Source organism: Lepeophtheirus salmonis, chromosome 3 (genome assembly GCF_016086655.4).
Source record: "Lepeophtheirus salmonis chromosome 3, UVic_Lsal_1.4, whole genome shotgun sequence".
NCBI lineage: Eukaryota > Metazoa > Arthropoda > Copepoda > Siphonostomatoida > Caligidae > Lepeophtheirus > Lepeophtheirus salmonis.
The window spans coordinates 27,457,872-27,474,536 of NC_052133.2; the positions used below are offsets into that span (position 1 = coordinate 27,457,872).

General features: G+C 28.3%; 1 protein-coding gene across 10 annotated transcripts in view; it reads left to right on the forward strand.

Annotated features, from left to right (window-relative positions):
- LOC121114803 (zwei Ig domain protein zig-8) overlaps positions 1–16,665 on the forward strand; it is a 221,319-nt gene that overhangs the window by 126,091 nt on the left and 78,563 nt on the right. For all 10 annotated transcript variants that reach the window (XM_040708880.2, XM_040708879.2, XM_040708878.2 and 7 more), the window contains one exon: positions 12,264–12,361. In XM_040708880.2, the coding sequence (XP_040564814.1) occupies positions 12,264–12,361 (98 nt within the window). The remainder of the gene's footprint in view (positions 1–12,263; positions 12,362–16,665) is intronic.

Genomic DNA, 16,665 nt, shown 5'->3' on the forward strand with positions numbered 1-16,665 from the left:
AAACAATACCCTTTGGTATTTTCAAGTGGTTGTGGAAATAATACTTCATGATTGAACGGATGCCCACATTAATTCTTGATCCCATTTTTTCTGATAAATTGTAACAACATAATGATAGCTCCTTCCAATTGTTCACCATGGTTCTCAAATGAAATGTTTTCTGTTTATCAGATTGTTATAAAATAGTTATTAAAAATAAGAAGTGTTTCAAATAACGGAGATTTTTTTTTTTTTTTTCAGAAATAGAGAACGGATTTTCAATATACTAAGAAATAATGATATTTCCTAATATGTTCGTAAAAATTACGATTAAATGCATCTCCATCTCCAAACATTGTCACATGTTTGAGTTCAACGTCAGTAATTAGTTTTAGGCCTTGAAAAAAATTATGATTTATAACCTCAGAGTCAATCCTTGGGAGTGGAACCACATAAACTACATCGTTATAACTACCTGATACACTTTTCACCATAAAGCACCATATTGTTTTAGTGTATATGAAGTTTTTCACTATCAAATTCGACTCTGAACAGAATATACTTCCGAAATAATCATTAAAATCCTGTTGTATTTTGCATCAATTGAAGATATCATATACTTCTAATAATTCAAAGTTAAATTATCGATTTCTGTTTCCATTGTTAGTCTTTTTATACGTTATTCAGATGGCAAATTTACAAAGCCATATGAAATTATACTGGCTAGCTATAGGCTTAGGGACCCCAATCGGAGGAAATGACCTGATTACCATATATCTAACTAAAAAAGTGAAGAATAATTTTTTTGGTGTTAGTGACAGTGGAAGATGTGTTATATGTAAGTGGGGTTCATCCTCTATTGGTGATGCTGAAGAAACAACTCTAGCAATACTCATTCAATCCAAAAAGGAAAAAGACGGGGACCCCTTCAAAGTTGCCAAATCGGCAGTTAGGGCCTCTTCAAGGACGATCGGGCAATCTGTAAGGATTGTAATAAAAAAAGACAATAACACATAATTTCAGGGATTGCAACGCCCTTAAGTGTAAAATACAAGAAATTAGTGTGGATCCCTAATAGGGTAGGAAGCTGTCGAATCATGATCTCTAGTATAGTTTTGAAGTAGCTAGTGATCTCGAGTAAGTGGCCTCGAAAGTTGTAATTAAATTACTATGTTTGTTATCTGTAGCACAGTATCATAATGCTTTTCCTACGACCCGTTTAGCTTTGTCTGCACTAAACGAGTTCAGTTAGACAAGGTTGGCCGAGAGGAGAGAAGATTGATATGGAGAGAGAAGAGATTAAGAACATTCTAGAGCTCTTCTTTTTTTTTTTTTCGTCTCCTCTTTTATATATATTTCGTAATAAGTTGTAAATGTATATATGTTAATGAGTACTTTTAAAAAAGATATTTTATGATTGGGGGAGGGGGGAAAGAGATTGAGTGTTATTTGTCACCCTGAAAGATATAAATAAAGAAAAACTGTAAAAAAAACTATATGAAATTATTTACCGATATAGTGTCAGGCCTGTAGTTTGCTTTATTAGAATACTCCCTTTCCTGTGGCGCTTTAGAACGAAGAAGTAGCTAGCTCTTTAATAAATTCAGTATGATTTCTTTGTTTGCTAACTTTATCCAACATGGTTATCACGTTTTCCAAAATTAATTAAGGTTTCTCATCTTCCTCGTAGTTGTTTAAGAAGGATATAATATTGTTCACACTGAAAACATGCACAATTTTTGTTTAGGCCATATTATGTAAACAATTTTCTTAGAAGATATTGACATTTTTCAACTTTCAAGAAAAGTTCACATTCTCATTTATGGTTATACTTTTTGGGTAGTTATTAACAATCAAAATTTTATAAAAGAGGCTACATTATATTCTCATACTTCTTCGATGTTCTTAGGTAAACATGGACGATCAAGTTTTTATTTCAAGTCTTTTAAATTTTCATCCTTTTCTGTCAATTAACTTATAATCTAGCTCATTTAGTCTCATTTCTTGATCTAAAAGGAATATCACGAATTTTAATACAATTCCAAAATGAAATAATACCTACCTTTGTGTTAAAGAAGATTAGTTGTAGGTCTTTGTTTAGAGATTCTTTTAGAATTATAAGATGAAGGAAATAGGTAGGCTTTTATTTTTCTCTTTTTTAATTTTTATGGCCTCAGTGTACATAGGAATCATATTTTCCTTCCTGAAAGCAAAAATCTTCAATATGTTTGCTACATACTTTTGTATGTTGGCTGTATTTCTAATTTTTACCCTGTATGAAGATATTAGGAAGGAATCTTTTAGAAAGAATAATATTGTTATTTTATTGTTATTTTTCATAACAATAATTTATTTTAGATATTTTTAAATACCAGAAACATTGTACAGAATGCTACAATAGGGCAATAAAAACATATCAAAAGCACAAATATTTGTATAAATATTCAAGACCTAAACTTAATTGTATTTAACATGCCAATATAGCTTCTTAAAATATTCATCATGCCCGCTGTCAAGCTTGGAGATGGATGCCTTTATGGCTTAGATGCAGAATTGAATTTTCACAATCATACGATGATATATTTTGTAGTTGGAAACTAGTGTGAAAAAATCATATCTGCCTGCTGAGTTTCCGAAGCATTCTTTTACCAGCTCTCCAAGAGAAGAGTAAACAAGTTTTAAAACTGGGCACTCGCACAGAAGTTGTGAAGCTGTCTCTCTGTTTGAACTGCAGATATAGTAATAAGGGTTATTTGATAGGTGTCCAGTGTTCCAGTGACTACTCGATACGCGAACCATTTCTCAGATGGTGTAAGGAGATGATTTGTGTATCCCATACAAGCATGATGAGCGGATTCACCATTGTTTCTGCGATTTAATACCGACTTTACCACATCTAATGACGAGTGTAACCATAATTTTCTAATCTATTTAACACTTATATTTTTACCTCACTCCTGAATAGTATATAATTTAAGTAAGGTAGTTTGAATCTATTTTTCCTCCGCAACCACATAAACCTTTTAAAAGTCAATGTAGTCAGAAGATTTAGATCAAATCCTTTCTGGTCTCCAAAAACTTTCACACTATTTCTCAGAAGCGAAGAAATGTATCAACTAGAGGTGCATTTATGCCGCAGGATAGTTCAAGAAAATGGAACATTTCGTTTCATTAGCAATAAGTTTATTAATACAACAAACTTTACTTAGTTTTTGCAAAATCGAATTCATGCTTTAACGACAGTGCTCTTGATTTAAGGTGTTGTCTATGACAAAGTGGATCCATAAGTCCTTTCTTTTTAAGGATTTTACCAACCACTCGGCTAACACAGCTTTCTATATGTCTCAAAAACTAGTCATTCCTAGACCTCCCCATATCATCGGAGACATTATTTTCTTCACCGATATGTTATGTCTCTCGATGAGATCAAGTAATTTTTTTAACCAGTGAAGCAGTTGAAACTAGATTAGAGTGCTAGATGCGAGGAGGTTGACTTTAAATATCTAACAAAGGATATATTTATAATGGAACTAATTTTGAAATAATCTATACTCAGCAAACTACAAAAAATATTATCATTTTCTCCAACTAATACTTTAATTTCGCGAAATCATAGGTATAAGATAGAATTGTAAAAAGTGTTCAACTGCTACGGACACTACAATGTTAGAGCATCTGTCAATAAGTATCTTCATAGTTAATAGAAACCAGTTTCCTCAGGACAATTAACATAAGTATTTTCTAAAATGTCTTAAATAGCTCCTCAATTCATATAAGGAGCATTGAATAATAGCTTCCACGTCTAAATCTGGAATTGGGCAGTAAAATTTCCCTCAATTTTTATACATAAATGGAACTTTTTTTTTCTCGGCCTTTATTAGGTTATATTCTTTATGTAATTAAAAATATTAAAAACAAAAAGAGCGAAATCACATCAAATATATCATGTCAGGTATAAATTTAAAAGCGATATTAAATTAATATTTCAAATTAAATGCAATTTAAAATACTCGAGTACAAAATTAAAATAGGAATGATTCTATTTAAATCATAGTCCTTAGCTTATTTAAAATATACTGTGCCTTGGTGTTCATGGCGTCAATTTTAGCGTTTTTACTGGTTGTCAGAAAGTCGATCCTTCCAAGTGTCTTACCATGTCACTTTTCAATGAGTTGTATAATACCTTTGTAGGAAGGCTGTTGAAATTGATGAAATTCTCAACCAAAAAGGCACAATTGGTCTTTGGAAGTTCATATAAGAGCCGAAAATCGAAGATAAGCGTTTAAAGACAAATTGATTGATCAAGGACTTAAACAATATGACATCTCCTGCAATATCGGAGCAGTTGGTTAGTATGTTCATTTTATTTAAACTTTCCTTCATCGGCATCTCCTATTTCAATGAAAGTTCTTATTTCTCCGGAATGCTTCTAGATCCATCAAAAAAACATTTTATTCTAGCTAAAAATCTTAACAATATTGATAATATTTTTGAGAGACATACTGTGGGTTCTCTAAAAAGCCACTACTTTACTGTATCAAAATATGATTGAGATATTCCTGCTAGAAATGTTTCCTGTACCATAGTTTAAGAATCCAAATACTATTGAGAAACTTCCAAAAATCAAACAAATTGAGAATGCCTAGTCCTCCATAGTCTAAATGGTTATAGATTCTATTTTTGGAGATAATTTTTTTCTTGTGAAGTTCGAAAAATGTGCGTTCCATATTTGATATTTTCAAGAATGTTAACATTTCAAAATGACCTGGCCCTGATTTTATCCCACATGTTCAAACATAAAGAAGAGAAGAAAAAAAGTTAATTTTTTTATAAATATCCTGCAGATTCATTTCTACGCTATGCTTACTTATATGCAACATTAATTAATTTAGTAGTGGTCTCATACCCCTCTGAGATTTTTTAAAATCAGTGTCTCTTATAATGATAGATTACGGTACAGATCCTTTACCTAATGTATTTTATGTTTCTTTTTATTATCTTTTTCCCCTCATGTTTTTGAAAATTAAAGCTAAACGGATATATAAACAAAATATGCAGTATCCGGTCCTTATGTTAATACCATGTTCATAAATGTTATAAAAATATAACAAAAATCTTAAAAACGCTTTAGACAATGCTATGCATAAATATTAATTGTTTTTTTTTTCATCTTTTTTTCTAGCAGTATACGAACATAAATTTTTAAATATATATAAAACAGTGTTAGTTTTTTAGTTATTTCGTCATACTTTTTTTCTGACCAAACTCTAAATTGAAATGTTATGGAAATCTGAAATTTTGTATGGAAGACGATGATTATATGCATATTTTAAATCAAAATTTGCATAAAAAAAAATTACTTTACCACGGACAGTCCTACACCCAAGAGAATTATATTTTAAGGCAGTACTAGCAAAATGAATTATAGTAATTTCTCCTAGGGATATGAAAAAATACCCTATCTCACTTCTTATTCATTTGTGTCAGTTTATCATAAAAAAAAAATTGAATTCATTCGGTGCCCATTATCAGAATACAAAAAGAATTCAATTAATGAGAAAGAATAAAACAAAAATGGATAATTAAAAATGCCAGACGAATGGGTTACCCCTGGTAAAAGAAAACCCACCTATATTTTCAGCTCACTGGTTTCCAACTAAACTCAATCGAAGGCAAAAGTAGATACCATCTAATAAGGTTGAAAAAATATAAGATGTCTAAGAGGTTTCAGCTTAATAAATAACTGACAATTTTTCTCTATTGCTATTTTCCTGAGTACAATTTTTCTTGAACCATTACACATGTTTTGTTAGAAAGACTAGAATTTTAATGAGGAACTTGATAATACAATAATATTTATTTCTTTTCTAGATCATTAAAATGATACATAACGTTGTTTTATTTGTCATTTAATGCTAACTTAGAATTACATGTATTGTACAAGGTCTTATGATTTATTATATGTATTGTAGCCCTTTTTTAAGGTATTTTTGTTGTAGGCTTGCTGTGTTTACATCTTATTATTATTCTTGGACTTTGTTTAAAAATCTAGGACTCGAGTCTGAAAGGATTAACTCGAGGCGATAAATTAGAAAAAAATGTTTTTTTCTTTAGCAAGAATGAGCTAATATTCTTAAGTAACTATGAGATTGTAAGATTCGTTACAAAATCATAGTTTATACTTATTCTGTCTCCTCAGAGATTAGAAGAATTGCTTTAAATATTGAAATTTTAAAATTGACTCACTATTTGAGTCGAGTAAAAAAATCATTGATTCAAGTAGATTCAACAAAACATTAGCTGTACCATCAATAATAAAACTTAAACTAGAGTAGGTTTGCCCGGTGATGCCCGGACATTAATAAATTAAAATTAAACCTGAACTCTTCTGCTTCATATTAAGCAAAAAAAATACCATAAAATTATAAGAATACCCCAAATTTTGAGTATTTTTTATATTTTATAGCATTCAAAAATTTCGTCGTGTATAAAAAAAATTTCATGTCAAAATTTTAGCTATAATTTTGTTCAAAAGTTTTTTCCTCATTAAAAAAAAATTCTTCGTCAGATTTACAATTAATAAAAAAAACGAAACTTCTATAAAAATCCCCCCCACAAAAAAAAAAAAAACAACAACAAAAAAAGCATTCGTAAACCCCTGATGACAACAACTTGCTATAATTTGGTCCTTTCCCACTTACAAATACATTACAGCGCCAGTGTCCCACTCCCCAACGAGAATAAACGTAACTTTCTGCCTTATTTCACTTATTGGTCACATGGTTAGTTAAGGTCAGCTTTGTTTACTTTAAAAGTAAAAATGAAAATAAATATTAATTTAAAAATAAGACCTTTTTCAATTAGGATAGATACTTTAATTCCAAACAGCTTTTAAAAAAAATTGATTATTTCCAGTATTTATCGATATATTAGCAAAGTATTTAATTGCACTTCATCAAATAGAGCTTAAATAAGATTTGAAGTACTTTACAAAATACACTTTCACGAATGTCATCGTTTTATTTAATTCATCGTAATCATTATAAATAAAAATGAGTTGTAAGTAAAAGAAAGAAGGATATCACAAATTATTTTGAAGGGGCCCTGTCCCCATGGTTCCAACTGGGGAACTTTCTCAGGTGAAATTGTCTTTGAGAGATCACAGGAAGTAAATTTTTAAATAAAGGGGCTCCGAAAAATATTAAAATCCCCTTATTAAATTATAAATACTCAGGATTTAAAGTCTGAAAAAATTATATCCTTGATGAAATAATATTTTTTTTAACAAGCGTTACCCATATATTATGATTTCTCATCTTCGTCATTTTTATTAATATCACTACTAATACATGTATCGTGTTTTAGAGCCCACGGATCAAGCATTTTTTAATCCCATATCCCAATTTTAGATATAAAAAAATAATTGAGCAGTATGTGATGAAAAAGCTAATTTTTGTTAGAGCTGGATGTTGTATCATTGTAAAATACATCCATCTGCAGAGGCGTAGCTTGAGGGCCGAAAGTCCAAATAAAGGAATGTTTTTATCGGTGGTAAAAATTTATAATTGGGAAACAGTGGTAACTTTTGAAAAAAAATATTTTTTCTTTGAAAAATCATTTATTCGATCAATTTCTGAAGCAGATAATTTTTATTTTATTTTCTTATAGAGTTTCAAAAAAACATTCGCCTACCCCCAGGGAAAAGAATGTGTTTGCTCGATCCTCCAAATATCCATTATTCCCAGAGGTTTCCATTTACCACAATGGAAATTGAAATAAAAAAATTGTCCTTACGCACATGAACTAAAACTTATTAAGTTTAATTTGATTGGACCCTAATACTTAATAGAGAAAAAAAGATTGGAAATAACTGCATGCAAGCAAAACAGATTAAACAGTGTTGGAGTTCATTAAGCTATTAATGCCAATATGTAGTGATGGGTCGATTAATCGGAATTGGGTGCTTTTTCTAGAATCGGCATCGGCACCGGGAAAATGATGTTTAAATTCCGATTCTTATGTATTATTATTTATTACCAGTATTTAACTGTTTATTACTTTTTTAAGTTATGGAGAAAAAAAAATTATAAAATATATCCATCAAGATGCAAAAACGACAATTTGAATTTATGATTTGAGTCTTATTATTTTATAAAATAATGTATGATAAGAATGCTCGAAAACTGAGAAGAAACAAATTGAACACAAACTGAACGTTAACTATGTTTGAGAATAAATAGACACCATTGAACCTCTGCTCGAGATGTATCTCTAAATTTTTCAACTTTCGAAAAAACGAAGAAAAAGGTTCACTATTCAATTCGTGCTTCTAACTTTTTGCATGATCCTTTATATGAGAGAGTTTAGCTCTAATTGTTGTTTTGCAATATTTACAATAGACGTTTTTTTCACAAGTAGGAATTTGAACAATCCTGTCTTTAGATACATCCTCACTGACCCACTCTGTTCTAAACTTTTGTGAGATTGTCTTTGACATCTTTATTTTTTTATGAAAAATTTCTAGGATTGAATATTAATGAAGAAATAAGAAAATATTGAATGCATAAATTTTTTGTGGGATTTGTAAAAAATGATGTTCCCACACCTAGCAAAAGAAAAAATATATATGTAGTACTTTTAACTCATAACTATTCTACTCTAAAAAAAAAAAAATAAAGGCCATAAACCTCCCATAGGCAAATTTTCCAATGGCGAGCTTTCAAATTCTAGAAAATCAAGTTACACAACATTTAATATGTTTAATCGTCCAGGAATAAAGATCTTGATACTCGACAAATGGATATTTCTGCAAGCTCAATGACTTCAAATCACTCTACAGATGATGACAGCAATAAAGGGGGAAATTTAAAAATAACCTTCTATCATGCTTTGCAGAAATTAAAGAAAAAAGTATTTTCAAAAAGATGAAAAAGAAAATCAGACTTCCAATCAAAAGAAAAAAAAATATTCAACTCAAGAGTTTGAGAAAATCAATGCAGAAATAAAGTTTGAGATGTACAAATACCAAGCATCAAGATTGATCAAAAATGAAAATAATCCTCTAGAGAGGTGGAAAATTAACCAATCAAGTTTCCCACACATGACCTTCCTAGTAAAAAAGTATTTCTGTGCACCACAATCTTCAGTGTAGAGTGTTGGTGCTTCTATCTATTCTCCTAAAAAAATAGACTGACTGCTGATACTAGACAAATGCTAATGTTCCTACATTGTAAGTTGAGGGTATTAGGCTTGAAGTATTATTTATGAGTTGTTGTTTTTTAGTTTCAGTAAATATAAATAGAATATATTAATTTGTAATTATAGTTTTATTGGATATAGTAGCAAGTTAAATTTATATATTTTTATTTCCCATTAAAATTGGACAGAAAGGAAATATATATTATTTTAGTTTATGATAATCAATATTAAATTGTTAATCATGTTGATTATAAATGTATATATTTATTTTATCAACTGTGATTCTTTGAAATTTACAGCAAAATGATACTTTTTAACTAATATTTAAAATATTAAAGAATGGGAAAATGTATCGGTAATTTTCACTAGAATCGCATCGGAATCGGCATTGGGATTTATTTTTGGAATCATCCAATCACTACAATATGTAGAATAATTCTATGTCGCTATTTAGACAAGTTAATATATCTGTAAATATTCAATTAATTTGATCTTTTGTTTTTGCTAAGGGTGCTTATGATTATCTAGATAATATCTTGTGTAGATTTACATTTATTAGATATGAAGTACTAAATAGGTTTATGTACAAATTTAGAGACTCGTAGATCCATTTTCTGATGTGATCAGAGGAGACATATTTAACCCTTTTTTTATGTACCCTTCAATATACTCCCACCCCCCACCACCACCACCACGAGGTTCAGTCATGAATGATAAAGGGAAACATATTGATCAACATAAAAACACTGACCTACGAAGTTTCTAATCGAAAATAAGTACTTGGTGTGGATTCAATATGGATGAAGTACGTACCGTGTGTCTGTATCGTTATTTATCGGATGGTTCCGTATCTGTATGTCCTTCCTGTTACGGAAGTACAGGGGTATGCTTTTGATAGGAACTTGCTCAGCTCTGGTAGCTACTCAATACCTTCAGTATTTATAAGAATGAAATATTAAAAATAACAGCTGGATATATTTTTTAAATATGATATGATCTTTAGTCTCCTAAGTGCTATGTGGCCATGCTTTACCTACATACGCTACTTGCTAAAATTAATCTTAAGTTACATTCATAATTATTATTTTATATATTATGTAGTTTTTTTTAATAAGAGCTAGTTGTTAAAAATGAGTCCTCATATGACACAAACATAAACAAGCAATCATTGCTTATATCTAGATGGTATTAAACTTTATGAGAAATTATATATGTGCCATTTCCAGTAGAAAACGTCTTAGTAACTATGTCACTGAATAACAGGGTTATCTTGTAAATATGTGAATTCCATCTAAATTTTTAATATTAAGAAATATTGTTTAATTTAATCATAGCATATATAAAAAAAAATATTTGAAAATGCATTGAATTAAAACTAACCCTAATATGTCTTAATAAGATACTCCTATTATATTTTGAATAGAAGTAGATTTATATAATATATGTACAATTGTGTCACTCTAACTGTCTTATATACTATTCATCATATACATAAATGTATTCATTGTACATATTACATACATATGTATGTAATATACATAAAAAATAAGACAATTCATTTATGTCTTTTTACAGAAAGACAAACAACAACTAACATATATAACATGACTAACGAAACGAGAACAACATTAATAAAAAAAATGCTTTGAATATTTAAAAAATGTTCATTTCTTATGCGATATGATGATAATCCACATTTATAATCAATTTGAATTTACATAATTTGGTGTTCAATTTAAAAAAGTAACTTACTGTTGTTTTATAATTAGAATGTATAAAGTCATTTTTATTTTTTTTCAATGAAAAACGATTCAAAGTGTACTTAACATATGTAGTAACAACTTGTAGTATTATTAAGAGCACTAATTACGAATTTGTAATTAAGTTTTTTATTATCAAATCTAGTCATTCAGAACTTTTGATTTAGAAAAAAAATAACTAATTCACAAAATTGTATGTTATATGCAATGATTTAATCCAGAGAAAATGTAATTTAAAAGTTACAAAGTCACCATATTTTTAAGATGTGGGGTTTCAATTGTTTTACGTCTGAGTAAAATATTGGCAGAAAAAATTTGTGCCCATATTGTTATAAAACTAAACCTCTTACAACCACAATGGACATTCTGCCGAAAATATTCATTCACATCTCTGTTATGTTTGTTTATTATTTATTCTATATTAAGTACTAAAACAGTAAAGTATTCGAATGTATTCAAAGTGCATGCTACTTGTGTTGTATTTATATAATGATCAACGAGTACAATTAATAAATTAATATTTTTCTGCAAAACAAAACTTATAAATTTAACTATATGGTATATATAGTAAATGAATAACACCTTTTAACATCTTCATTTTAAATTGAATAAATTATGCAATCTCAATATTTTTCGTCAAAATATCCCGAATGGACCTTTGGCGAAATGTCTGTTTTTGTCCAAAAACCTTTAAACCATTTTTAAGCCAAAGGAGCTCATTTGAAACATCAATAATAAGGGTTTTTTTGTACATTTCAATTTTTTAAACAGAAATTTCTCGAAGTATAATACTGTAATTTTTAAATTCTGAGAAAATTATTTATATTGTACAAAAAAAAAGGGGGGGGGAGGAAATATTCAAATATAAATATTAAACAATGGATTATATATATATTATTATAATCATCCTCTTATAGATTTTTTCAAAGATTTTTACTAAAAATGAAAATAAACCAATAATACATATAAACTAGACCTCATATAATCATATACTATTTTTTCATTGTACTGCTAGAATTAAAAATGGAGTAATTTAAAGGAATGCAATATTTATTTTACATTAACATAAGTAACGAATATTCATTGTTTTTCCAACTCAATTGGAGACATACTTTAAATGCCGATTATCCTTTAATTTATAATTATAATTTTCTATCATTTCCTATAATTTTATTATATAATTATTATAAGAAATAAAAAAAAATATGTCCTTCTCGTTTTAGAACTTAATGTACGTAAAGCATTATTGATGATAATTTGGTTGTTGCACAAAGTTATATCATATAATTATTATTGTCATCTATTTTTTCTGTTTGGCGCTTATAGGTTTCTTGGTTACGACATGGAGCCAAAAATTCATTGGAGCTTTTAACAGTAGGAGATTCAACCTATACTGGCGATTCTCGTATCAATGTTTCATACAAGTAATCATTTATAATTTAATGTTTAAAATAATTTCGAAAGTCTATAATAATTTGATAATATTTATTTATTAAATATTAGCGGTAGTACCTGGTATTGCCCGGAGTTATTACACATTGACGAACACACAAATCTAGCTTTAATAATATAGAAGATAACCCCCAACAAATCCTTAATGGGTTCATCTTCGTTTTCCATAAGTACACTCACACCTAGCTACTCACTCAATACATAGACAATCTCATTTCAAAAATAAAAGAATAATAACAGCTTTACAGAAAAAAAAATAATACTATTTGATAAACCTCAACAAACGTCACATTCATATTATTTTTTTTAATTTTACAAGAAGTACTTTCTTTTTTCCTTTATAATATTAGTTGAACTAAACCCTTACAAGATTTAATTTATTTTGTACCCAGTGTATTATACTTCTCTTTTTTTTTTATTTTATTATATTGGTATACATCAGAAAGCATTGTTTGCAGTACACCTTGTGACATATATAGAGATATTATTTATATATATATCAAGAATATATATGGTTTCAGTGATAAATATTCATTGGTCATACCTATCATTTAAAACAACCAAAAAATTATCTCACAAAAATCTCAAAATATTATGAAATTCGGTTTACGTGTATAGTTTTATCTGCAAACTATAAATATATTTTTGCTTATCATATGATTAGTTCCAAAATATAGAACCTTTTATTTTGGTGTGTATTTTAAAATGCAAAAATAGATAAAAAATGTTCTGTTTCTTTGTTAGATATTTTGTACAAGAAAATACCCGTCAACATACTTTTGAGTGCAATTTGAGAATAACCTAATAATATTTATTTATTTATAGAATATCAAACAAAAGCGATAATTAAATTAAAACAGTTGTGTAATAAATGCCTTGAGGAATAATAAGAACTTTTTTTATTAATTATTATTCTGATAACATAAATAAATAAAAAAAAATATTATAACTCAAAAAAACATTCATTACACGATTCCATCTAAATCGTTGACAAATCAGTACTACCGAGCCACTCAATTCAAACTACCGGCATTTTTTCTCTACAAGGTTTTATGATGATTCACATTACTTGTTGCTAAGATATTATTGGCGAAAAAAATGTCCTTATTTATAAAAAATCCTTACTATGGATAAGCGTAGGAAACTATCTTTCTCCAATAATATAATTTATCCCTACAACAGATTAAAATACCTACAAGTGGCAACACTGGGTTATCTAGTCTTTAATATACCTTGATTTTGAATTGTGGGTATATACATACCTCTACTGGTCCATTTGTAACTATTTATAGAAATGTTGAGATCTCATAGGCTTAAAGTATACATTGGGTAAAAAACAATGACTGACAAATTTTGAAACAGTTTTAACAGTCTGACACGCCCTTAAAGTTTTGGAAATTGAGGTTTTTGTTTTTTGTTAAATTGTATTTTCCTTTTATTATCTTCCAACTGCAAACACATATGATTTCATGTTTTTCTAACTTCATTTAAAAAAGTTTATTTACCTTATAAAAATCATTTAATATATTTTCTTCTTAAATTAATTTTTTTATTTTAAATTTAATAGGAATAAAGGATATTTTTTAACCTCTTACTCACAATTACTTACTCTTAAATATAAATTTATCCATATATTTTTAATTAAACACCAATATTGTTAAATATTTATTTAAACAAATACCACACATGATAAGAATGACTTTGATCCTTCTTGAATCTTTTTTCAATAAGCTCAATTGGTTCTTTTTTCTTACAGTAAGTCATCAAATTTCTTTATAAAAATGCAAAAATTTACCCTACGTAGTATTAAAATAATTTATGTGTGTGATGTGAAAACATTAATTAAAACGCATTAATTTCAAAAACGGAGACAGATACAAACTTTAGACATAAAATAAGAAGTTGTTCAAATTTTTTAATTATACCAGTATTTTCACATGTTTCATATGTTACATTTTCAATAGTATCAAAAGGGGTGCAAGTTTGATTATATTTACATCAAATGGACAGAAAAAAACAAAAAAGGGTGTATGAAAGGATGTTTTACTATAGATATTTACCTATTATATAATTATTGTTTTAGTTTATAATTTTAACATAAAAAAACTTAACATGAATAAAATCTTCTTAATTTTTCATTGGCTATCTTTAAGATAGCGTGACTGCGCTAGTTTCCTTTAGTAAACTTATACATTTTTTTTTCTTCAAAAAATGAAATAAAAAATTGACAAAACTAAATATTATTTAAATACAAAGAGTGTTGTTAATGTTGAAACAATTTGTAACAGCGTTCTCTACTTAATTTTCTTATTTTTTGTTTAAATAATCTCTTTCGATGGTCCTGGACCACTTGTAATAAATGTTGTGTAGTCTCTTCATCAGTAATCAAGTAGTTAAATTATTTCTTTACATCTGTTAAGTCTTTAATGATTGAACACGCCGACTGATAGTCTACTCTTGAGTTCCAAGTTTCATGATAATCTTGAACGAAGTTATATATTATGACCAAACAAATAAAAAGGTTCACGGGGTTTTGAAACAAAATTTGCTAATGATAATTGCCCAATATTTTCCATGTCTATATTTATTCGTTTTTGAATATTATATGGACCCATCAGAATTTATAAATGCTTTTGACATTGTTTATTTTCTTGAGATGACACTTTGAGGTAAAAAAAATTCCAAAGCTATATTTTGTTAATTTAAATACCAAAGGTCAAAGGATTTTTTTTTTTTTTTTTTTTTTTTTTTTTGCAGCTTCTAAAATTGTTTGATGTGTATTTTCAAAAAAATTAAAGCTTAACAGAAATTTAAGATCTTGGTAAGGAGAAGATATAATATCAGGAGCTGTGAACCAAGCTCTGATACATGAATATTTTCACAATGATAATATAAATTTTAAGAACTACGTTAATTCCATTAGCAGTGAGTTTGAATTGATAACCAGGTTGAACAACTCTTTAAAGTGATTTTTTCCTTCAAAACTTTGAAGTTGTTTCTTAGCAAAGTCGACTATATTTATATCTGAAATGACTCTGAAATCATTGGTCATGACCGTTTTTAAGTCTATTTTTTCGATATGTTCCTACTCATTCAGAAATCTTTTAAAAACTATAATATGTCTAGATAAGGGACCCATACAGATGGAGAAAACACTTACTTAAACCAATTCAAATACATGACGTCGACAAGGTAAGTGTACAATATTTCTTTTCATATTTCGACTCATGCAATGCACATACAGCATTGATCTGCACATTATTGCTATTAGCTGTATCAAAAAATAGTGCTCTCACCAAATGTTTGATACCGTAATCCTCTATAGTTGGTAGATAGCTTTTGCCGGGGACTCGCCAGTTCCAGAGATCAACTTGGGAACACCAAAAATAGACTAGTACCAAATCCAGATAAAATTATTTGTATGCGATTGTCAATTTTTTTCACCAGGTCCTTTAACAATTTGCCATTCCAATATAGAGTTAAAGTAGATTTAGGACCAAAACTGTTTTGGCAGTTCTTGTATACATGCCCTATGCATTGATGATCTGCAGATGTTGAAGTACTGAACGTTGCTACTTACACATTTAAAAGTGAATGCAAGTAAAGAAATTGCATTTCGATCAGATAGCTTTGCTTTGTTTATCGATTTAGCCAATTTAGAACTGAAAATGTTCTTTGCTTTTTTTTTTGTAATGTATAAACATTATCTATATATTCCAATATATTTTCTTCGTTATTATCATGCTAAGCAATCAATTCTTTTTTTAGTGTATTTTATTGGTTTTTGTAGCCATTTGGATTCCATATCTTGATCTGCTGTTTTCTTTACTTTTTAATATAATATTTATCTTCTATAACTTTACAAGTCCTTTCTCTCTCTGCGACAAATAAAAGTAACTATCTTCTATATTCTTGATAAAAATAAGTGCATCTTATTGTGAAATGTAGAACAAATCTTCTATTTTACTCTTACAGGCATTTATATCTGATTGGTGAGTTTTAGATAAACATTTTTTTTCCAATGTTATATGGTGATGTAACAAAACAAGGAAACCCTACTTTTTTTATTGTAACTTTGCTCTAATTATTTGGGGCTCTTAGTATGCAAGTACCAGAAATCTTTTGTTTGCCTTCTTGTCATGTCTGCTATTACTTCAGTAATTTTTGTTTATATATTTTAAGTTGTAATATGAAGCATAAAAAAATGGCTGCATGATTAAAAGGATAATATGCAAAAGTAATCTTACAATAAATTACATACATTTTTAAATAGTCT